The following is a 22,933-nucleotide window of genomic DNA, read 5'->3' as shown; positions in this document are numbered from 1 at the left end:
GATTGGTGGCTGTTCAAGAAGCCGTCAGAAATAAGTTCTGCCCAATCACAACGCAAGAATCCTAATGCCGCCTTTCCATTGGTTAAAATGAAGCCACAATCCTAACCAATGACATACCTCCTTTTTCGCGCCCAATAAGGGACATAAAAAGTGCTGCCCCTATGCTTTTGTTTTGTTAGCTTTCTGAGGTGCAGTCGTATAGTTTCATGATGTCTGGACGGGGCAAGCAAGGCGGGAAAGTTCGCGCCAAGGCCAAGACCCGCTCTTCACGGGCCGGGCTCCAGTTCCCCGTGGGCCGAGTGCACCGCCTGCTCCGCAAGGGCAACTACGCCGAGCGAGTCGGGGCCGGCGCGCCGGTGTACCTGGCGGCGGTGCTGGAGTACCTGACCGCGGAGATCTTGGAGTTGGCGGGCAACGCGGCCCGCGACAACAAGAAGACGCGTATCATTCCGCGTCATCTGCAGCTGGCTATTCGCAACGACGAGGAGCTTAACAAGCTACTGGGCAAAGTCACCATCGCTCAGGGTGGCGTATTGCCCAATATCCAGGCTGTGCTGCTGCCCAAAAAGACCGAGAGCCACCACAAGGCCAAGGGCAAGTAATTGCCCAGATTATAGCAACTGGAATAAGTTAAAACCAAAGGCTCTTTTCAGGGCCACCCATATTTTCTGTAGGAGAGCTTAACATTTGTTACGTTGAACGATGAAACGGGGTAGTGAGATTTAATAAAAGCTTGAGTCACTTTACCATTTTCTGCCTTGTTGAAAGCAAAGTAAGGTAAAAACATTTCATCACGTTTTAAAGAAAGCTAGCTGCAGTGATTACGGATTTATTAGGACTTTATCGCTAATCTTTAATAGGTGTGCGTCCACAGGTAACCATTAGCATCATCAGTTTCTGAAATATTTTGGTACAAAAGAGGCACTACCCTGACTCGAATTTAGCAGACGGTGCAGCAAGGACCTGACAAGGCGGCCCGGAAGAGCGCGCCGGCCACGGGCGGCGTGAAGAAGCCGCACCGCTACCGGCCCGGCACGGTGGCCCTGCGCGAGATCCGCCGCTACCAGAAGTCCACGGAGCTGCTGATCCGCAAGCTGCCGTTCCAGCGGTTGGTGCGCGAGATCGCGCAGGACTTCAAGACCGACCTGCGCTTCCAGAGCTCGGCCGTGATGGCGCTGCAGGAGGCGTGCGAGGCCTACCTGGTGGGGCTCTTCGAGGACACCAACCTGTGTGCCATCCACGCCAAGCGCTTCACCATCATGCCCAAGGACATCCAGTTCCCCTACAGATCAACGGAGAGCTTCCTGGCACGATAGTCTCCCCCACCCAAATACTGTCAGCCACATACGTTTTCCCTAACAGTACATGTGCCACGAGGCAATGTTGCTACGTTAAAATATTGGGATTACATCTGTAGATGGGACACCACTCTGGAGCCCGAGAAAGGTTTCTCATATTTGGGATTCGGCCTAAATCTCAAGTGCTGTTGCCTCAGGAGAACTTGACAGGTTAGTTATTTCTAACAAACTTTAAACCGATCAAGACATTTGAGGAAATGTTTTCCATAACTATTGCTATTGAAATGTAAAGTGTTGCCAATCACGCAGACTTAAACTTCTGCCTCGTAGACTTAAAGTAAGTGTGGGGTAAGGAAAATAATATAGAGGATTATGATATGTTTCGACAAAATAGTTGGTAAGTAGTGGAGAAATGTAGTGTGTTGTGGGCTCCTGAAAGAAACCAAGTCAGCAAAGCTGACAGGGTTACCTTTGAAAAAGTTATTTGATGTGACATTACAAGTAACTTCTGTTGCTGTAACCAAATAAGGAATACCCCTGCCAATGGTTTTTACTGCCTAGGTCGCAGAATCTAGCCTCTTACTCGCCACTCACTGAACTCTTTTAATTGATGTCATCTCAAAATAAAAGACGTTAACTTTTTTTTTTCTTGAATATCGTGAACACCTTTGGCTGTGTGGTGACTAAGTGGAAAATTCTCAGAATAATGTTTTAAGTGTACAAAATGCAAAAGTTGCAAAAAAATTTATTACATTACAGTTATCAAAGTATTTTTAAAAGTAAATTTGATAGAGTGACATATGTGCTTATATAGTTAACACAGTACATAACACAATCTTTTGGGGAGCCTAACTGCCATCAGTAATAAGTATAAAAGATGGTTTAAGATAACTCAGCAATTGTTATGAAAAATGAAACATCTGTGATTTCCACTGGGTAACAAAGTAACAGGTACTGAGGTTTGAGGCCTAAATTCATAATAAAGTGAAATGCCAAAGTTCAGTTAAAGGTTAATTAAAATATATATTTTTCTCCATCTAAACTCATGGACTTCCCCCCTCACCACTACCGCCACCACCCCATCCACATCCTGCTGATTTTTATCCTCAGAGTTATTGTGGCATATATGGATCCCAGGTGAAAAACCCTTGCTGTAAGATTTGGTCAATCTAACCTATTCTTTTGCAACTTAATTATGATTTTTCACTGAAGCTGCCTCTTCATAGCTGGAATTTCTTTAGCACTTAAGTCTACTAATATCTCATATAATTATTCATACCCTTTTATTGTCTCTGTTTTTTGTACTTAAAAGAGAACTACTTCCAATCCTAGTATAAATAAGACTTCTTGAAATAAAAAGAAATGCCAACAACAATATCTAACAATGCTAGACACTCAAATGACCCATCAAAAAGCAGTAAAGTATTTGACTTTTCATAGGCTTTTTAGAAGTTACGTAACCCAAATGATTTCATTCATTATTCAATTGTTCTGTCTTTAAATATGTCTTCCAATTGTAGGGAAGAAAAATAATTTTTCCTCCACCCTTCTGAGTTTTTGGCTGAGAGCCTGTAAGCAGATAGGTTAGAGGGTCCCCGCACCTGACAAGGGATTGAACCGGGCCCTTGGCAGTGAAAGCGTGGAATCCTAACCACTGGACCACCGGGGAATTCCCAGGAATGGCTTTATTTACATGAGAAGCCATTTTGGCCTAAGCCATTTTGTGATCTAAGCGTGGCCACAATGCTTGCCCTTGAACGTGTCTCAGTAATCAATGATCTTAAGGAAAGTAAGGGAGTGCAGGAACAAAGGAAAAGCAGTCAAGAAACAATAGTTCAACAATAAAAACAAAGTCCTAGTTCCTCCTCAAGGGATATAGATAAAAATCTGATACAGTCTTTGAGTTCTGCAGGAACTAGGGCCCCCACCTAAGTGGAGAATGGAATGATAATTTTGCCCCTAGTGACTTCAGATCAACTAAAGCTTGGACTCGGTCAGCCTTTGCCCCAATTCTGTGCTGAATTCTCTGCTTGAGCCCCTTCATGAATATGCATGTACCCTTAGCTTAAAACTTCCCCAGTTTTGCTGTTCAGGGAGACACTGCTTTGGGAAGATCCCTAGTGTTCTCCTTACTTGCTGCAAGTAGTAATAAATTCTTTCTTCCTTCCCCTGATCTTTGGCTTGGTTGTGTCTTTTGGTGCGACACCCACCAAGAGGCGAACCCAGTTTTCGGGTAACAAGCCCTGTAATAAAAGCCAAATTCGAAAGAGAAAAACAGGTTTCTTAACAACTATATACCTCATGTATACATGGGAGAAACCCAGGGAAAAATGAGTACCTCTAGAGGTGCCTTAGAATTCCAGGGAATTCCCTGGTGGCTTTCACTGACAAGGTCGCGAGTTCAATCCCTGGTCAGGGAATTAAGATCCCGCAAGCTGTGAGGTGCGGCCAAAAAACAAAACAAAACAAACAAAAAGAACTCCAGCTTAAATACCATCTTCTGCTAAAGATGGAAGGGAGGTCAGGTACAGGGAGGTTACCAGGGAAACAAGGGTAAGCTTTGTTAGGCATATTTAAATTGATGCCTTCTCCATTGATAAGGGTCTAAAGTTGTTTTACTAGTTGTGTGTATATCCATTACAGTCAGTTTGGGCATCTATTCTGCCCAAACTATTTGGGCATTTGCCCATCTATTTGGGCATTTTGAGATAGAAAGTTAAAGATCAAGTTTAAGATCAAGAATATTTAAGGAAGATCAAGAGCAGAGAAAGCAAGGGTAGAAAGTGAGTTCACAGAGATAGGCAGAGGTCAGATCATGTAGGGCTTTATGATCATGTAGGGTTTTATATGCCATACTATAAGTTTTTACAAATCATTCTAAGAGTTTTGAACAGGTGAATGGCATAACCTGATTTACATTTCTTTGAAAGTTCACTAAGGCAACTGTATGGTGAATACAAAGTTTAGAAGTAATGATATAAATTAGGAAGCTATTGCAGTGGTCTTTTTGAGAGATAATGGTGGTTTGGCTTAAATTGGAGTAATAGACAATGGTTAGGTATAGGATATATTTCACAAGTGTAACCAATAAAGTTTGCTGCTGGATTTGATTTGTACTGTGTAAGAGAGGAAAAAAAATTTTCCCTTTGAATTCTTGGCTGCGACTGCCTAGAATAAAAGACAAGTTAAAAAGAGAAAAACCACCAAAATTTTATTAACATGTATACCTCATGTATACAGGAGAGACACAGGAAAAATGAGTAAACTCCTCAAGATGGCCCAAGCCACCACCTTACACACCATCTTTAGCTAAAGACAAAAGAAAGTTGTGTAGGGGAGGGGAGACACATTATCAGAAAAAAGCATAATAAACAAGGGTTTGTTATGCAGGTTAAAGTGGGTGCCTTCTCCCATAAGATCTTTTTCATGATTTAGAATCATCCTTCTCTTCATAGTATAGAGAGGGAGACACAAATGGAGCTTTCCTCTATAAATATGTGTTTCTTACAAAAAGGTAACTTCTGTTTTCAGAGATTCACCTGTCTATGCTGTTTCTCAAAAATAATTAGTTCAAAATAACCCTTATGACAAAGAGGCATAGTTTGGGGTGGCATATTCAGCTGCCCTTCAACAGTGAAAGAACATAAAGATACAAAGAAAATACTTTATTTGAACTGTTCATCTCGACATATTAAGTCAGTTACTATGTCAGAAAATGGCCCGAAGAGCATTGTATTTTTATAAAATAATATATTGTATGTTTATAGAACAATAAACCTTTGCTTATCAATTTCAGAAATTATAAAGAATCTGACAAACTTTTCAGATATCCATCCATTGCTAGTCTTATAATCACTAGTTGTTATGCAAAAAGTTATGAAATCAGATAGGAAGGGAGGCTAGTAGTTAGTGGGAATTTTACTCATTTTTAAAGTAGAGAAGGGGGCCTCCCCTGTTGGTCCAGTGGTTAAGACCCCGCGCTCACAATGCAAAGGGCCTGGGTTCCATCCCTGCATGCCGCAGCTAAAGACCCCGCAGGCTGCAACGAAGGTCCCGCGTGCCGCATAAGACCCGGCTCAGCCAAATAAATAATTTTTTTTTTTTTTAAAGTAGAGAAGGGTCTGTAAAATATATTCCAGTTAACTAATGTTGGGGAAATATAATGTAAAACAAAAGAAGAAAGTTTATTATTGAATAAGCTTAATGCTTATTCAAAATATTATGCTCTACACGGGCAATCTTTTAAAGAGATTGCAAAGAGAGAGAAAAAAATCTCACTCTTTTATATAGGTAAGTAGATACTACCCATTACATTAGGTAGGTTTTGCAATCTGGAGTCAGGAAACTGGGAAATAGAGTACTATTTTCCTTGATGATTAAAGAGAGGACTCTAAGGTCCTTGAGGAAACTTTCCTGAGTTAAGAGGCGGGCAAAGGGCTTTTTTAGCCATTTTAAGTACATTTGAAAAGGACAGAGAAAGAAATTTTGAAAGAGAAAAAGGAAAGGAAAGGGACCCTTGGGGAGAATTAAGCTTCTTATTTTCAATTTGTATTTGGCCTTAACTTGTTGAATTATGCTGGCTCTATACCCATCTCTGTAATATATACTGAATTTTGTTCCTGTTGGTTGAATCAGTTTTGTTTTTGCAAAGGTTTTTATTTATTTTATGAAATTTATAGTTTATAGGAATACTTTGAAAATACTGTATTGCAACCTTGCTGAAAGTAACTCTCATTGAAATAAAGTGAAAGAAAATCATTGAATAACAATGGGATTATATGCTAATGCTGAAAGACGGGATTAAAATTTCTCAGAATTTAACAGTAAAATAGTATATATTTTTAAAATTAAGTATATATAACCAAGAATGTTTGAAATATATAATCATTCTTTTAATAAAGGCTTTCTTAGACAAAGGTAGACTTTCTTTTCTCTGCATTTGAATTTTCTACTTGTTCACTAATGACAAATTAACTGCTCTCCTAATAATGAAAGTTAAAAATTTTTTTTAAATTATATGTTACCTAGAAAAAAAATCTACTGAGACATTTAAAGACCCAGATTCGGTATTTTGCAGGTTAGGAGGACACAGTACTTCAAAAATAACAAATTTACCCTAATAAATTGTATAGATTTAATACAGTTAAGAGTACTAAAATAACTACTTTGTTGCAGCTAGATAAAATGATTTATTTTTCTATAATAGTAGAAATTAATTTGAAATAAATAATTATGAGGTATGAATTCACAGGCAAATACTTATTTTTCAACATTACAAATAATTAAAATGCTAGAGCACTATACATAGACTGATCAGCAGAACAATAAAAACTCGAAATAATTTTAAGTGAAATATTCAAGAAACGATCAATTAAGTTCCTCAAATCAGTGGAGAAAATATTTACTATGTTATACTGATTAGCCAGCTGGTTAATTTTTTAAAAGTTAATTCTCTATACAAGAAACCAAGTCTGGATTATTATAGAGTTAAAATTTTTAATGATTCTACCCATTATCAGTAAAATAATAATAGGAACTTATATTAAAAGTGAAAATTGACACACATTTGGTGGAAGAGAATTTAACAATATACCTGGAAGATCTTGAAATTCTCTATTTTATTAGCCCATCTTGCTCTATTTCTAGGTAGTATATTTCCCCCATATATTAGGAGAAAAACTTCATAAAATGGTATTAACCGTATGCAAATACTGGTAGAGGAAGAAGACACATGTATATAGGTATAGATAAAAGCAGAATATTTTATCCTCTGTGCTATTTTATGTATCATCTACAATGTTAAAGTTTTGTTGTTTAACGAGGATGAGGAGCGAAACACATTAAATGAGAAAAGGGGAGAAAAATACCCTAGGTCTTGAGGAATCAAAAGAATTAACTGAAAGAACAAACAGGAGTAGTATGGCCGGCTTGTTCCTTTAGGTCTTTAGGTCCCCTCCCCCAACCCAGAGGGATTCCCGCCACAGCTCTTTTGGTTTTCACTCTGGTCCGCAGAGGTTACTTTTTAAAAGGAGCTGCGACAAGTTGAACGCAGTTGTCTGCTCATTTCCTGAGAATGTCCGGACGTGGTAAGGGGGGGAAAGGTTTGGGGAAAGGGGGCGCTAAGCGCCACCGCAAAGTTTTGCGCGACAACATCCAGGGCATCACCAAGCCCGCCATCCGCCGCCTGGCCCGGCGTGGAGGTGTCAAGCGCATCTCTGGTCTCATCTACGAGGAGACCCGTGGGGTGCTGAAGGTGTTCCTGGAGAACGTGATCCGGGACGCCGTCACCTACACCGAGCACGCCAAGCGCAAGACGGTCACGGCCATGGACGTAGTCTACGCGCTGAAGCGCCAAGGACGTACTCTCTATGGTTTCGGCGGCTAAAAGAAAAAAGTTGGATCCTGTTTGTTTATTAAAAAGGCCCTTTTTAGGGCCCCCAACTTTTCAAGGAAAGGGCTAAAGTAACAATCCGTCTGTACGCTGGTGTCTTAAACCATTTAAAATAGATCGCTCAAGGCAGTTCACATAGTTAACTCTAGGGTGTGGAAAATATGGGCAGAGCACAGTATTTAGTGATCGCGGGCCAAGATTCCCCCGGGCACGGGTGGGGCCTCCAACAAGCTTCTCGGCTGCGGGTTGGATTTGTCTGGAGGCCTGAGTTTTATGAGACCAGAGGCCTGGACTCAGGCCCAACTCTAAAACCTCCCTCCAGTCCTTTATATTTCTTAATGTCAGAGGTGAAGGATATGACCTTGTTTTTCCCCATTTTACCACCCGTTACTTGTTTCTCTAGCCGTATATGGTTTTTAAAAACTAGTAAATTGGCCACATAAAATCTTTTTTGTGGGCCCTCATATTACATATCTTTACTCTGAAGACATGTTTCTCTTTGCCTTGCAGACTATTCCTCCTGGCTGGGGGCGGGGGGCGGGGGGTGGGGGTGGGGGTGGGCGGGGGGGGGGGGCAGGGAGGGCGACGGAGAGTTCTAGCATTGTCCTGACCCCAAATGGGCTGGAAAGGCCAAAATTTAAAAGCCGAGCGAAAGCATTGTTTTGCCAATTTAATGTCCTTCCCGCCATTCTCTTTTTAAGCACATCGTACGGCCAGGGACATGAGATAACTGCTGAGTTAAAAGGCTACATTTTGGGAGGTCATTGGAGACCAAGTTTACTAATACATACAGAAGACCCCCGAAACAAGAATGATTCGCTTTGTGTTCACGTGTTAACTTACCAGGTCTACGGGCCGTGTTTCTGAGGCACTTGGTAGTATAACTGGTTTCCTTCTATTCAGAGGCAAATTACGACCACAGTACATATGATTCAGTACAATAGAATTCTCAATCGCTCACATTATTGCTAGAACTTAAACCTAAATTCAGAGTTCGTATTTTCAGCTCTAATACTGACAACTTAGTGGCTCTTAAAAGAGCCTTTGGGGTTAGATCTAAAAGACAGTTACTTGACAAGTTTACTTGGCGCTGGTGTACTTGGTAACAGCTTTGGTACCCTCGGACACAGCGTGCTTCGCCAGCTCCCCGGGCAACAGCAGGCGTACGGCCGTCTGAATCTCCCTGGACGTGATGGTCGAGCGCTTGTTGTAGTGCGCCAGGCGCGACGCCTCGCCCGCGATGCGCTCGAAGATGTCATTAACGAACGAGTTCATGATGCCCATGGCCTTGGACGAGATGCCGGTGTCTGGGTGGACCTGCTTCAGCACCTTGTACACGTACACGGAGTAGCTCTCCTTGCGGCTGCGCTTCCGTTTCTTGCCATCCTTCTTCTGCGCTTTGGTCACCGCCTTCTTAGAGCCCTTCTTCGGGGCTAGAGCGGACTTGGCCAGCTCAGGCATGATCTATTAAATCACGCAACGTACAACGACGAAAAAATAATAGAAACCCAAAGTACCTCATTTATATAGAACCTCTTATGCAAATAAGGTAAGTCGAAGTCCTATGTCTGATTGGTGACTGTTCAAGAAGCCGTCAGAAATTAGTTCTGCCCAATCAGAACGCAAGAATCCCAATTTCGCCTTTCCATTGGTTAAAATGAAGCCACATCCTAACCAATGACACGCTTCCTTTTTCGCGCCCAATAGGGTTATAAAAAGTGCTGCCCTTGCTCCTTCCTTTTGATAGCTATTTGAGAAGACGTTGTTCGGCTCATGATGTCCGGACGAGGCAAACAAAGCGGTAAGGCTCGCGCTAAGGCTAAGACTCGGTCTTCGCGGGCCGGGCTTCAGTTCCCCGTGGGCCGGGTGCACCGCTTGCTCCGCAAGGGCAACTACGCCGAGCGGGTTGGGGCCGGCGCGCCGGTGTACCTGGCGGCGGTGCTGGAGTACCTGACGGCCGAGATCCTGGAGCTGGCGGGCAACGCGGCCCGCGACAACAAGAAGACGCGTATCATCCCGCGCCACCTGCAGCTGGCCATCCGCAACGACGAGGAGCTCAACAAGCTGCTGGGCAAAGTCACCATCGCTCAGGGCGGCGTCTTGCCCAACATCCAGGCCGTGCTGCTGCCTAAGAAGACCGAGAGCCACCACAAGACCAAATAAGTAACAAGGTGAGAAAAGCTGAAAAACAAAGGCTCTTTTCAGAGCCACCTACACTGTCAAAGAGAAAGCTGGTACACACAATTTTGTGTTTTGAGTGATAGTATGTGGAGAGGCTTGTTCAGAAGTTGGGAGATGAATCCGACAGGCAAGTATCTGAAGTCAGTTAATAAAGCTAATGTTATCTACAAGTAGTGTCCTTAGGTAGCCAAAATACGGATGCACTGATTACTTTTAGGAAACTTAGCAATTCTGAATGTACTGTTTAGAAAAGTCCTTTGAAAGAGCATCCTGGTTAAGTGACCTAATTAAAAGATAGTTACATCAGATGATGAAATTCTTAAAATTCCACTCAGCAGCCGTTTACATTTTCTTTAAGATTTAATTCTAATGGGAACTAGAGTTTGTCGATTAAAAATATGCGGAACTTATTTAATCCCATATTAGCAAATCCTTGGTCCTATTTCTTTGGGACTCATGTTCATTTAACGCACTCTTGTAACTCAGGATACAACAGTCAATTCAAACCTAGAAAATCTACCTCCCTGAAATTTACTCTAGGTGAGGGAGCCATAAATAAACATGTGAATATATAATATGTAAGATGACACACATCCTGTGAAAAACAGTGAGGAGATAAGCCATAGAGCATTATGGGGACTCATTTTAGATAGGGGATAAATGGAGATTACCTCTAAAGTGTTACTTGCTCAGAGACATACATAAATTAAAAAAAAAGAACGAGATAGGTAGATACTAGAGGAAGAGTATTTCAAGTAGAGGGAACTGAAAATGCAAAAGCCTTAGGACAGAAAATGTGTTTTTCTTGGGAACAGCCAGAAGGCCCATTAGGCGATGAACTTAAAGGGGGCGGGGGGGAGGACACCATAATATAGGACTTAGGGTGTGTAAATTAATGTGTATAAGTAATCAAAAGCAATAGCAACCCTGATCTCTGAGATAATTTGATAATACAGATTAGCTAGATAGAAAAGCTGTGGAATCCAACCCACCTTTTAAAAAAGACACCATAAAAATAGTATTGACTGGGTGAGGGGGAATGAATTGGGAGATTGGGATTGACATATATACACTATTGATACTATGTATAAAATAGATAACTAATGAGAACCTACAATATAGCTCAGGGAACTCTACTCAATGCTCTCTGGTGACCTAAATGGGAAGGAAATGCAAAAAAGAGGGGATATACGTATACGTACAGATGATTCACTTTGCTGTACAGTAGAAACTAACACAACATTGTAAAACAACTACACTCCAATAAAAATTAATTAAAAAAATAATATCGACTTTATTATGTGGTTCAAAAACTGAAAGATTGAGAACATAGTTTATAATTCAATACAGGATTTATTTGCTACTCCTAGTCTTTGCTTGCAGAAGCCCTGTCGAATGAAGTGATAATAAAATGCAAGACACCCAGGAAAAAAATTATGGTGATATAGTGATGTAGCTTGAGTTCTCTGGAAGCAGATGCTGAGATGGAGTTTGGGGTGCAAGATGTTTATTAGGGACCAACATCTGTGAAGGGAGGAAGGAACTAGGATTGGATAGAGAATGTCAAACTGTGATACAGGCCAGACAAACATGTGGGGAGCAATGGAGCCTGTATTGCCTGTCAGAGTTGCCCCACATTCGGTGAAAATGTCCCTGGATCAGGCTTTACTTCTGCCACTGATGTGGACTGCCCTGAGGAAGGGCGTGCCTTGAGTTGGGTGGAGATCTGCAACTCTGGCGAACCCTGGAGATAAGAGCTGCTGCCTATCTACTAAGTGCATTCTACAGTTGGGCAGCAATTCTCTCCTTGGTGGGGGATCTAGATACTGCATTTCCATGTCTATGACATACATTAACATGAATATAAGTATCAGTGTTGAGTAATGTCTATGATGGTATTTGTAAAACTGACTTTAGCATACATGGTTTCTTTACCTTCATTGGGGAATTTAAAAGGGATGTGTTTTCTTTTTAGAGAAATGAGAAAACTTACTTTCTAAAAATCTTTACTAATTTCATATACTCCTGTAAGAGTTTTAGACGCCACAGTCATTGCAAATGGAAGGTGATATAAAACAATAAGGAATAAGAGAGAATCTTCCACTGGCCTTTTCTCCCTCCTCCAGATCCAGCAATCACTTCACTTATCCAGTCCTGGGTTCCAGTTTTGTACCATAATGTGAAGGCTTCAAAGTGAATAGTTGAGGCCCCAAAAGAGAAGAGAATGAGGCTTTAAAGAAAACATGGAAGAGATATTCAGTACAGACCATTTATGGGCTACATATGTAACATGAATGCACTTTAGGTGGGTATCGTTCCAGTTACAATTTAGAAAAGAAATGCTATGGGACTGAATGTTTGAGCCCCCTGCCCCCCTTTCATATATTGAAATCCTAACCCCCCAATGTGATGGTATTTGGAGATGGGGGCTTGGGAGGTAAATGGGTTTAGATGAGGTCATGAAGGTAGAATCCTCATGGTGGGATTAGCACTCTTGTAAGAAGAAGAGACCAGAGCTCCCCACGCACTCCTGGAGCCCACAAAGAAGAAATCACATGAGCACACAGAGAGATGGCAGCACCTACAAACCAGGAAGCAGGTCTTCACCAGACATGGAATCTGTTGGCACCTTGCTCTTGGACTTCCCAGATTCCAGAACTATGAGAAATAAATGTTTGTTGTTTAAGCCACCCATCCTATAATATTTGTCATAGCAGCCCAAACTGAGTAAGACAAGAAAGCACAATGTAATTTATTCAATCAGATTCTCAATTTGTAAGAGATAAAGCTATAAATCAAGATATTAGCTACCTCAACACAGAACCCACACATAACTGCCTTCTCTTAACTACCTGGTCTTATACACTTTGGTCTAAGGTATGAGTAGGAATGTTAAAGAGAGATGTTGAAAAATTTGTACATGGGCAATTTTGCAATCACTGATTGGTTGGGGAAAGAGGTTGACTAATATCCACAGGATAGATCATCATTTCTACCCCATTCTTAAGAGCCTCCTTCATGGTGGAAGCCCTCTGGTGGTCATTTTGGGGTAACTCATATACTGACTGTGTCCTTGTACATTACACTCCACAAGACCTTCATGATAATAATTTTCTAGTCATGTTTTCCATGTCCTTGATTAGCTGGATAACTCACTAGTCACTGTCTATAAATTAGTAAAGATACATATAGACTCGCTTTTCCTGCATCAGGCCAGATTCCCTACCATAAGAAGTGGACAACCAGATGTACCACCCAATATTCTGCTGACAGGGGGGATTTCTTTTCACTACTCTCTCTCAAGACCTCCCATCTCTAAGTGGAGGCATAACTTGTAGCGCACAGCTATCCAATTCTACTAGTGCTAAAATGCTCTGCAAAGCCACTCTAAAACAAGGCCATGATTGTTAATCCTTTTTTAACTGGTCATAGGGAGTTTACCAAGAGGTTATAAAAAAGAGTTGAAGGAGAGGCAGCAAAGCAATAGAAACAGATAGTACAGGAGTCTGGGCATCACACATCTTGCTCAGACCATCACAGATCTGGTCTTGTCTATAGAATTTCATTTTAAAATGAAATGCTACTGTGATATCCATCTTTATAATTTGGTAGATCATAGGACACCCAGTTCCTGGTGAATATTTTGGGGCACATATTTGCTTTATGTCCCACTGTCAGGCATTCAGTAATTAAAATGGCTCAATAGATGCTAGAAGCTACTTTTCAAATAAATAATAGTTGCCATCAGCGTAAGACTTGGCCTTATTCTAAATCCCCAGGTGTGATACTCTTCATGAGTTCTGCAAGAGTCTCCTTAGAGCATTTCTGTCTGCCATGCATAACTCCAGACCAATGACTCTTATGCATCATAAAGCCCAAGTGGCAGGATATGCACTTCAAAGTGGGGCCAAGTGAAAACCAGCAGGCTTACAAATTATCTGATAGCTGGTGAGGGTAGCATATCCAGATATGGTACATGTCACTTTGGGGAAATATGACTGTTAACTGAAGGACAATAATGTTAGTAGCTCAAAGGATAGCAAGAGAACATTTCAGATGAAAGAAATAAAAGCTGATAGGAAAGATCCTACAGAGGTTATTATTACTATTACTATTATTATTTGGCCACATTACATGGCATCTTAGTTCCCCAACCAGGGATTGAACCTGGGCCCAAGGCAGTGAAAGCATGGAGTCCTAACCATTGGACCATCAGGGAACTCCCCCTACAGAGATTTTTTTTAAAATAATATAGGAAAGAGAGGGAAGGGTTGCTGGAGTTATGCCCCTGAGTAAGAGAGAGAGTTTTAAATTTATTTTTAATAGAAAATTTAGGAAAGTCAGAAGTAGAAAAGTCCATGGCATTGATAAACATAGAGCTAGCAGGTTGGATTAGGCCACCCTGTCTCTTATCCTACTCAGAATCACTGTAGTAAAAGTGTCAGGCAAAATCCTCAGAAAGGCTTTCAAAAATAAAAAGCACAAGAAGAGAGGCCATTTTCTAGGCCTGTGCCACACCAAGGACTAACACACAGGATTGGCTTTTCTCTCTTCTTATAGAGAAGCACATGCAAATCAGTCCAATTGCCAAAAACACCCCAGCAGAAAATGCAGAAAAGCACGTGTGTCCATAAATAGGGTGCTTTCTAAATAGGGTGAGAGGAAGTCCCTGAGGGAAAGAAAGGAAGGAGAGGTCCAACTCAAACAGGCCTGAGACAAAAGCAGCCTGCATTCCCTGTACAGGCAGGATTTCCTTTCCTTCAGCTTAACTGAGCTCATTTCCTTGAGACAGAAAATCCCTAGCTCTCTTCCCTGATCAAATTAATACTGGGAAGCAGGTAATTCTTCAGCAAACCTGCCAGTAATTAGGGTGGCTTTGTGTGATCTAGAAGAAAGGAGATAAAGAAAATCTCAGAAAATTAAAGACATCATTTTGGCTCTGCTGAGAAGCTTTATATGGTCAGCCGCTGAGGTAATTCTGAACTCCTTTGCCTTCATTTTCTAACGATCTTTCCTACCCACAGCCTCTGCACACAATAAAGCCATGTGCCTGGCCACATACTGTTGGGAGAAGTTGCCTCCATAAAGGATTGGATTGGAATCTCTGTGCATTCATTCATTCATTGTGCGCCCGAGCAATATTCATAAAGAACTTACTAAATGTGGAACCCTGGCGATAGACTGTATCGAACACGACAGTTATCTCCTCTTGGAGCACAGCTGGGGAGGGGAGGGAGGGAGGGAGGAGACTGACATTAATTTAAAATAACTCCAGTAACTAATACATCATAAGAAACTGATATGGGGACACTGATGGAAAAATAAAAAAAGAATCATGGAACAGAGAAAATAAATTTGACTTAGACCGAGAGGAACGTGTTGTGTGGAGAGGGGAGTTCAGGAAAAGCTTCCCCAGTGAATTCCGTGGAGAGCTGAAGCATGAATGGAATTTAACCAGGTAAAGAGAAGAAAGGAAATCATTCTGTACCAAGGAAAGAGCATGTCCAGGACCCTGACTCTACGGTGCGCAGGCAGAGGTGTCTGTGACGGGGTGCGGGCGGCCCATAGAGCTTCCAGGCCATACAAGAAGCACTGTCCCCTGTCCCCCTCGGGCAACTGGCAAAACTGGGAGAAACAAGTTTCAATGAGGTGTAAGCACCCCGAGGCACTGAACATTTTCTCAGTTGGGCAGGCTGAGTCCAGGGGCGTGCCAGATTCACAGATGTGTGGGTCAGGATGGAGCCATATCCCTTCCTTTGAACTCACTTTTGGCACCTGATATGATGCCAGATTCTACGCCAAGCACCTGGAGATTCTGACCAGTTTGGCCAAAAATGGGACCCAGTAAGGTTCAATTCGAAGCAACACCCTCTCCATTCTGTCGCTGGAGGTCTGAGGACCACGCTTTTTAAAACTAAGCAAGAGACCTGCATGGGCTGAAGTGGAAGTGAGAGTAGTCAGTCCGCAAGTGTTAGCAACCCCAGAGAGGAGCCGTCATATTTGGAAAATTCCATGTAGTGAAACTTAATTTTTGTTCCTTTTGGTTTGTTTGCCAGGAGCAACATACTGTATTAGCAAGTGGAGGAGCAGAATAAGGCAATAAACTGAGAAGGCATTTCTAACTAAAGATGGAAAACAAAGTGCATGTTTCTTTAGATGACAGGAATAGACGTTCCTGAGAAAAGAGCAGAGGTACAGCTTTAAAGTAGATGCTTCCTGAAGGCATGCTGTGATCGTATAGTGGTTAGTACTCTGCGTTGTGGCCGCAGTAACCTCGGTTCGAAACCGAGTCACGGCAGTAACTTTATTCCTCATATGCACATCACCGATTTTTTTCAACACCGCCATGGAGACAGCCTCTCTAAAACCTTTGCAAAATTGAAGACAAATGTTCAGCATCCTGCCCCCACTGGCCAGCCAAACAGAAAGTATCCATGGTTTTGGGGGGTTTTTATGTTTGTTTGTTTTTCTCCAATTCTTCTCTTCCCAACCATACCCATGTCCAACACTCCTATTGGCATTGCCTGGAAGTCTCAATGAAGAAGTTGAGGTAATAACAATAAAAATAGAAAACTTTTTCTTCTAAACACGATGAAATGACTGTTCAAATGCAGATCCGGTTTTATTGTGGCAATCTTTTCTAGCACACAAAGGACTGATTATGAATCACACATTTCTTTTTTTCTTCTTTTAGATGCATTTTATTGTTTTTTTAATTTTTCTTGGAGCATAGTTGATTTACAATGTTGTGTTAGTTTCTGCTGTACAGCAAAGTGAATCATTATACATATACATATATCCACTCTTTTTTAAGATTCTTTTCCCATATAGGTCATTACAGAGTATTGAATAGAGTTCCCTGTGCTATATATACAGTAGGTCCTTATTAGTTATCTATTTTATATATAGTAGGGTGTATAAGTATCGTGGCTAGGTCAGTGCTGAGAAACTGTAAACTTTGATAATCTGGGAAAAATTAGAGGAACTTTTGGGGGGTGGGGATCATGACTCAGAAGAATAGCCACTATCTCTAGCCTCTTCAGTTTCTTGAGTGAGTTAGAAAGAGGCAAGTGGACTGGGTCAGGTGGGAGTGGAAGAGCATTGATCTGAGGTGGGGAGGTGGCTGGAAAGCAGAAGCAGTGGATGCTACCTGGGGACCACAGTGAGGTGACTAAAAAGAAGCAGATCCCCAGAGGAGCGGTCAGTTCACTTCTCATAGCACAGCACTCTGAGAATACATATATGGTACCTCATCTACCCTGGGCCTTGTAAATTTTCAGTGCTCAAAAAAATACTGTCTTCTGTCTTCTATCTCATATTTTTAGCAGCTTATTAGAAGTTTCAGCATGAAGATATCGTCTTCGATTTCCTAAAGCCTTTCCTTCATAGGGCTAAAATAGCCCCCACTTCTTCCCCAAGTGTCCACCTGACACGGATTCTGAAACTCGAACCAACAAAGCTTCAGAGATATTGTAATTAAGCTGAAATGCCTTATATTTTCAGTGTCATCCCTTAAGCAGCCCAGGTTTGAGGCTGCTTCCCAGTAGTATAACAATATTCACAATGACCATCCATGTTCATTTGGATCACATCTACTTCAATTTTCTCTTTTGTGTGTGTTATTTCTACTCAGTTTTATAAGGGTGAGTTCAGGGATCAAGTATGTATTAACCCAGACTGGCTCCTATCAATTTTTTTTTCCCACCAGTGAGTGAGGAAACTCAGATTTAGAACAGAGACAAACATCTTGATCTTTCAATTCTCTAGAACATACTTTCTCCAGCACTTACTGGCCTGAGTAGAGGAAATCCATGTACTATCGCCCAGAGGCTACTTCTTGGTAACAGGGTTAGGGTCCTAAATCTGGCACAGAATGAACTTGTAGTGCCAGGCTAGTAATGGGTTAAAGAAGACCTACACTTGGTGATTTGCTCAAAAAGTAGAGAATTTGCTTGGCATGCACCACGTGATACTTAGTGCCAATACATTTCTACTAGACTTGTCAGTTTCTCTGGTTCACAATTATATTGTGTAGCTTTGTATGACATCACTAGCAAATCTGATATAAACTGAGCAGGGGAATTATAAGGTTAAAAATTTGCATTTTCCAGATGTCCTTTTATGATTGCTTGAATATTGGTTGGGAGCATCATTCACAACCTGCCAATCACATTTGCAGAGGGAAAACTGCCCTCCTCTATCTATGGCACTCATGGTCTGCTTTTTAATTTCTCTGTGGCTCATCATCCTCATCTCTCAATGGAAGTTAATGAGAGTTACCACTTTCGACAATTGTTCTAAAGATTTAAGGACATGATATGCATGGGGCACTAACTCAGTGAGGTAGAAACCAAAAACATGATAAAATAAGCCATTGTTGTTATTGTTAAATAAATAGGATTGCTATCTGTGCCTTTGTAGTAGTAATGTTGTAAATACTGGTGCTGAACTCAGCATCTACTTAAATCGACTACAGTCCTCAGCTATTTTGATGGTGATAAGTTAATTCCAGCCATGGCAGGAAGAGTTTTGTCTGTCCTCAGAATTAAGGTTCACTTCAAGATTTCAGCTAGGCTATTTTTCGGCCCCATGCCTGCCAAAATGTTTGCCATAGTGTTACCAAGGCTGTTTCCCCAGAATCATACCCCTACCCACTCCCTCGAATAGAAACCAACTACTCTTATCTAAGTTTCAGGAGGAAGCTGCAAAGAGAAAAAATACAAGAACTGTTTAGAACCAACTACACGCAAGATGGCAGAAGATTTGACTTCCAGTAGACCTTGAGCCTTATTATATGTTTATTAGAATACATTAGCATGCTAAATGACACACCCACCAGCACCTTGACAGTTGAGAGTTACCATGACAACAATGGGAAAAGCTCATACAAGGACTGAAAAGGAGGATTGCATCAGTTCTGGGCCTAAACCACACCCGTGTTCTCAGATAAGTCATGAATATTCCACCCACTCTTTCCAATTCCCTCCCTTCTACCTCCACTGTCCTATATAGGTATTTGGTGTTTCATTATTTGCCTTGGACTATATTGTGCTATCTATTCTGTTCCATTGGTTTATCTATCTCTGCAAAAATACCACACATATTAATTACTATCCTTTAAAATACATCTGACGTTAGGAAAGAAAACACCACTAACATTCTTTTCTTTTTTAAAATAATTTAGTTTGCTAAAGCTCTCTAGTTCTTCCAAGTATTAGAATCTGTTGGAATTTTGATTGAAATCTCATTGTATATATATAATTTTATATAATTTTAAAGAAATTTTGTATTTTTATTTTATAGAACTTTTGCTCTCATTAATATGTTGTATCACTGCATTTATTTAGGTAGTTTTTTATATCTTTCCATAATATTTTATAACTTTCCCTGTGAAAGTACTGTACATAATTTGTCAGATTTATTCTTAAGTATAATTTTTTAAACCTTATTTTCTATGTATTTCTGAATTAAAATTATGAACAGTTATCTAGCAAATGTGCTAAACTCATTTATTGATTTTAAACATTTATTGATTCTCCAGTTTTCTCTGTAGATATCATGTCATCTGCAACTAACGATTACTTATTTATTCCTTTTCACTCCTTATACATATTTTCTAATTTTAAACCAGCCTAATGAACTATTATTACTCCTCCCACATGGAATAATTAATCATATTTTTATTCTCACAATTTTCAATAGGTCTTATTATTTCACCCCCAAATCCATCCACCAGTTATTTAAATCTCTTTTCAGGGTGTTTATCCACATCCAGGTTTCTCTCAACTTCATCTCCTTGAAGAATTCTTCCCCAGACATTTCTGAACTCTTACAGTCTGGTCTTGCTCCCCTTAACACTCCATATGTATGATATTCCCATCATCCTGGACTGTCCCTTCACTTATCTCCTATGTTGCACTTGCATCTCATTCTTTCTGTATCCCAAGTCTTCCTACTTCTTAACCCACACTTTCATTTTGGTAGAACGTATCCTCCCATGGATCCCAAGAAAGGAAGTACTGAAGGTAAATTATACAAGGCAGTGTATATTTGAAAATGTCTCTCTTTTACACTCATACTTGATGGATACTTGGGTTTCATATAGGATTCTAGGGTGGATTTCATTTTCTTTCAGATTTGAATCCATTGCTTTATTGTCATCTAGCTTCTGGTGCCAATTTTGAAAAGTCAGCTACTCTGTTAACTTATCCCTTCTGTGACTTTTCAAAAATCCTTTTTACGGACTACTCAGTGATCCCTGCCTATCTAGATTTTTTTTTTAGTGTTGTGATATGTACCTAATTTTTTGAGGTTTATCATCCTTGCATTTTCCCTATTCTTTATATCAGGAAGTAATACTACTTAGATATTGCACATCCTAGACTTTTCCTCTAATAAACTTATTTTTTTTCTCTGTATCACTAACTTTTTTGCTTGATATTCCAGGATAGTATCACACTTTATGATCTATTTATTAAAATTTTCATTTCTGATAATTTATTTTTATTTTACAAAAGCCTCTTTCCTTGTGCAAATACACTTATCTTTATTTCAGTATTCAATGTTGTCTCCCATCTCTCTGAGTATATTAATATTGGTTTATTCTCAGCATTGTTCTACCTATGTAGCCTTTGTCCATAAGTTGCTTTTTGTTTCTGTTTTTGTTACATTTATTTAATACATTCTTCAGAAATATCATGATTCTGACTTTCTATTCATGGTTTAGAGCAGGATATGTGAAAGTCTATTGCAAGCTCTGACCCTTTGGACAGTGCTTGCTTATTTTGAGTGGAAGTGGGGTCGAAGAGGGTTGGGAAGATCACTGGGTAAGGTCAAGGTTTTCATAGATGTCTCCTGTCTTTAGTCTGGAACCTCAGCCATCAAACACATCAAATGCCTCTCAGGACAGAGATCACTGTTTTATCCTTTTAGGAGCATAAACCTGGAGCCTTCTTCCTGAGACTTCCAGGCAGGAGCTAGGAGAGCTTGACTTTCTAGGAGAGAGAACCTGAGTCCTCTGAAGAACTGGGAAATGCTGTAGGGTTCAGCCTCTGTTGAGACCCGTCCACACATTTCTTTGGCACTGTTCCCAATCTGAGGCCCAGGCTACACCCTTTTGACCTAAAATCGGATCCTCGCCCCTCCGCCCAGTTTTACAATTTTAGAAATTCTTGCTGATTAGGCTCTCTCACTCTTGAGGTGAGACGTTTATTGTCCCCAGCGCTCAGGCCTCATTGAAATCTATTTCTGCTTGACTTTTATGATGACTGGAGATAACAGAAATAACAAGACTATTTTTCGGTAACAACCCGATGCTCTACACTGCCTCAGAGAACTAAGCAGTGTATGAAAGTGGAGCTCCCAAAGAAAAGTCGGGAGAGAATCTGCAATTCTGTTTCATAAATAGCTCTCAGAAGCCTAATCTACAAAAACAAAAACGAAAGCGAAAACCCACTCTGTTAGCCTTGGAGTGAGAGAAGGAAAAGGAAAAAAAAAAAAAGCAGTTTGTAAGTTGGTTCCACTGGGGATCGAACCCAGGACCTTCTGCGTGTAAAGCAGACGTGCTAACCACTACACTATGGAACCAGAAGTACGTAGGTTTTTTTGTCCCCAGATACAAAAGTTTCTAGAAAAATACAACAGAAAATATAGCTATTCGGTTCAAAGATAGATAACTTTGAACACAGGAAATTTTGGAGCTTAATTACATTTCTAGTGCATCTCACTCACGCACAAGCTTGAAATATGTCCTCAAATTGCATCATCTGTGAACACATGATTCTTGATTTGTGCCCCTTTGAACACTTCTAAACTAATCTATATTTATCCAGTCACTCAGAGAGTATTTATTTTGAGCCTACGTGCCAAGCACTTGTCGAAGTGCTGCAGATAGAGAAGTGCAACAATTAAAACCCCTGTGTGTACGCATCTTTTGCTGTAGTTCCTAGCAAATAACCGGGGCTGAATAAACGTATCTTTGTTTCAAGGGAATTATAAACGAAGTTAACAGCACTCACATGACCTCCCTTTTTTTGCAGCTGGGTTAGAGCTGGCCAATTGGGGACTGCTCACTAAGTTAAACTTGGGATGTTTGTGCATTAAGATGGGAGGCAAAAAAAATGTTTTCAATTGTAGGGGTTCAGAGCATGCCACCCCAAAATATGCCTCTCTGATATGTTGATTGTTTTAAGCTAAAGACACTTGAAAAACAGCAGATGCAAGAAGGGCACTCTTACCTTCCTTTTTCTTTCCAAAAGCAGGAGATAAAATACCCATATGCCCTCTCTGTACCAGAAGGAAGGAAGCATTCTTATCACCAGAGACTGGGGAGTCCAAGCCGAGAGAAATCTGTACCAAAAAACCTCCTTAAACTAACCCTTATCTTCCTAGTCACTTTTCCACATAATTGCCCTAGTCCAAACCCTTTCCTCTTGGCACGTTTTCACAACGTTTGTCCAACCTAGTGCATAAGCGTTGGGCTCTGATTGCTTCTTTGAGTCTTCATTTTTCTTGTGAGGGCTCCCACGTACATGTAAAACTTACTTAATAAAATTTGTATGTTTTTCTCCTATTTACCTGTTTTATGCTAGTTTACTTCTCAGGCCCAGCCAGAAACCCTAAGAATAGAGGGGAAATTTTACTTCCCGTTCACAATCTCTCTCTCTTCCCTCCCTCCTTCCTTGTGATATAATATTGGTCCAACACATCTCCTTCAAACTCTGGGCCCTGATTTCGAGAGCCTTCTTGAAGAGTCGGGAGCCTTTTGGAAATCGAGTCACTGGTGAGGGCCACCAGACTGAGGAGGTTGTTTGCAGGTCACATAATCCTAGCTGTTCAAGGTCTTCTCAGTTTTCATTTCTCTTTAGAATCAATTTACAGTAGACTTAAAAACTGATGGGCTTGGGGTGGTTATACCAAACTGATGGTGGGCAAGGACCACAGTGGAAAGATTCAGCCATGTACCTATTAAACACTGCCTACTTGGATTTTTTTTCTATGCTCTGGAGGTAAGGTGTAGGATTATAGGAGAGCGAAAAATAACCAAATAGCCTGAGCACAAAAC

General features: G+C 40.8%; 2 protein-coding genes and 3 pseudogenes across 13 annotated transcripts in view; 4 read left to right on the top strand and 1 right to left on the bottom strand.

Moving 5' to 3' along the window:
- Positions 1-202: 202 nt before the first annotated feature.
- On the top strand, positions 203-1,035 carry LOC309607725 (histone H2A type 1 pseudogene; annotated as a pseudogene). Its single transcript has one exon. The product of its transcript is annotated as a histone H2A type 1 pseudogene (transcript).
- LOC309608043 (histone H3.1 pseudogene) lies at positions 703-1,322 on the top strand (annotated as a pseudogene). Its single transcript has 3 exons — positions 703-712; positions 861-874; positions 948-1,322. The product of its transcript is annotated as a histone H3.1 pseudogene (transcript).
- Positions 1,323-7,371: 6,049 nt separating this feature from the next.
- H4C9 (H4 clustered histone 9) lies at positions 7,372-8,196 on the top strand (the record flags this gene model as incomplete). Its single annotated transcript, XM_082346618.1, has 1 exon — positions 7,372-8,196. The coding sequence occupies one exon, from the start codon at positions 7,372-7,374 to the stop codon at positions 7,681-7,683; it is 312 nt and encodes a 103-aa protein (XP_082202744.1). The 3' UTR covers positions 7,684-8,196.
- LOC309607729 (histone H2B type 1-K pseudogene) lies at positions 7,627-9,150 on the bottom strand (annotated as a pseudogene). The gene is made up of 2 exons (XR_014249679.1): positions 8,533-9,150; positions 7,627-7,679 (listed from the first exon to the last, which is right to left on the bottom strand). The product of XR_014249679.1 is annotated as a histone H2B type 1-K pseudogene (transcript).
- Positions 9,151-9,389: 239 nt separating this feature from the next.
- Positions 9,390-22,933, top strand: part of LOC309607727 (histone H2A type 1-J) — a 38,668-nt gene continuing 25,124 nt past the window's right edge. For 3 of the 9 annotated variants that reach the window (XM_082346614.1, XM_082346616.1, XM_082346617.1), the window contains exon 1: positions 9,390-9,860. In XM_082346614.1, the coding sequence (XP_082202740.1) occupies positions 9,463-9,852 (390 nt within the window). In that variant the 5' untranslated portion in view covers positions 9,390-9,462 and the 3' untranslated portion in view covers positions 9,853-9,860. The other 6 variants (XR_014232515.1, XR_014232516.1, XM_082346615.1 and 3 more) reach the window with 6 other exon arrangements.

The sequence above is a fragment of the Balaenoptera borealis genome, assembly GCF_965194805.1.
Source record: "Balaenoptera borealis genome assembly, chromosome: 12".
Lineage (NCBI taxonomy): Eukaryota > Metazoa > Chordata > Mammalia > Artiodactyla > Balaenopteridae > Balaenoptera > Balaenoptera borealis.
This window is presented reverse-complemented; position numbering and strand designations above follow the sequence as displayed.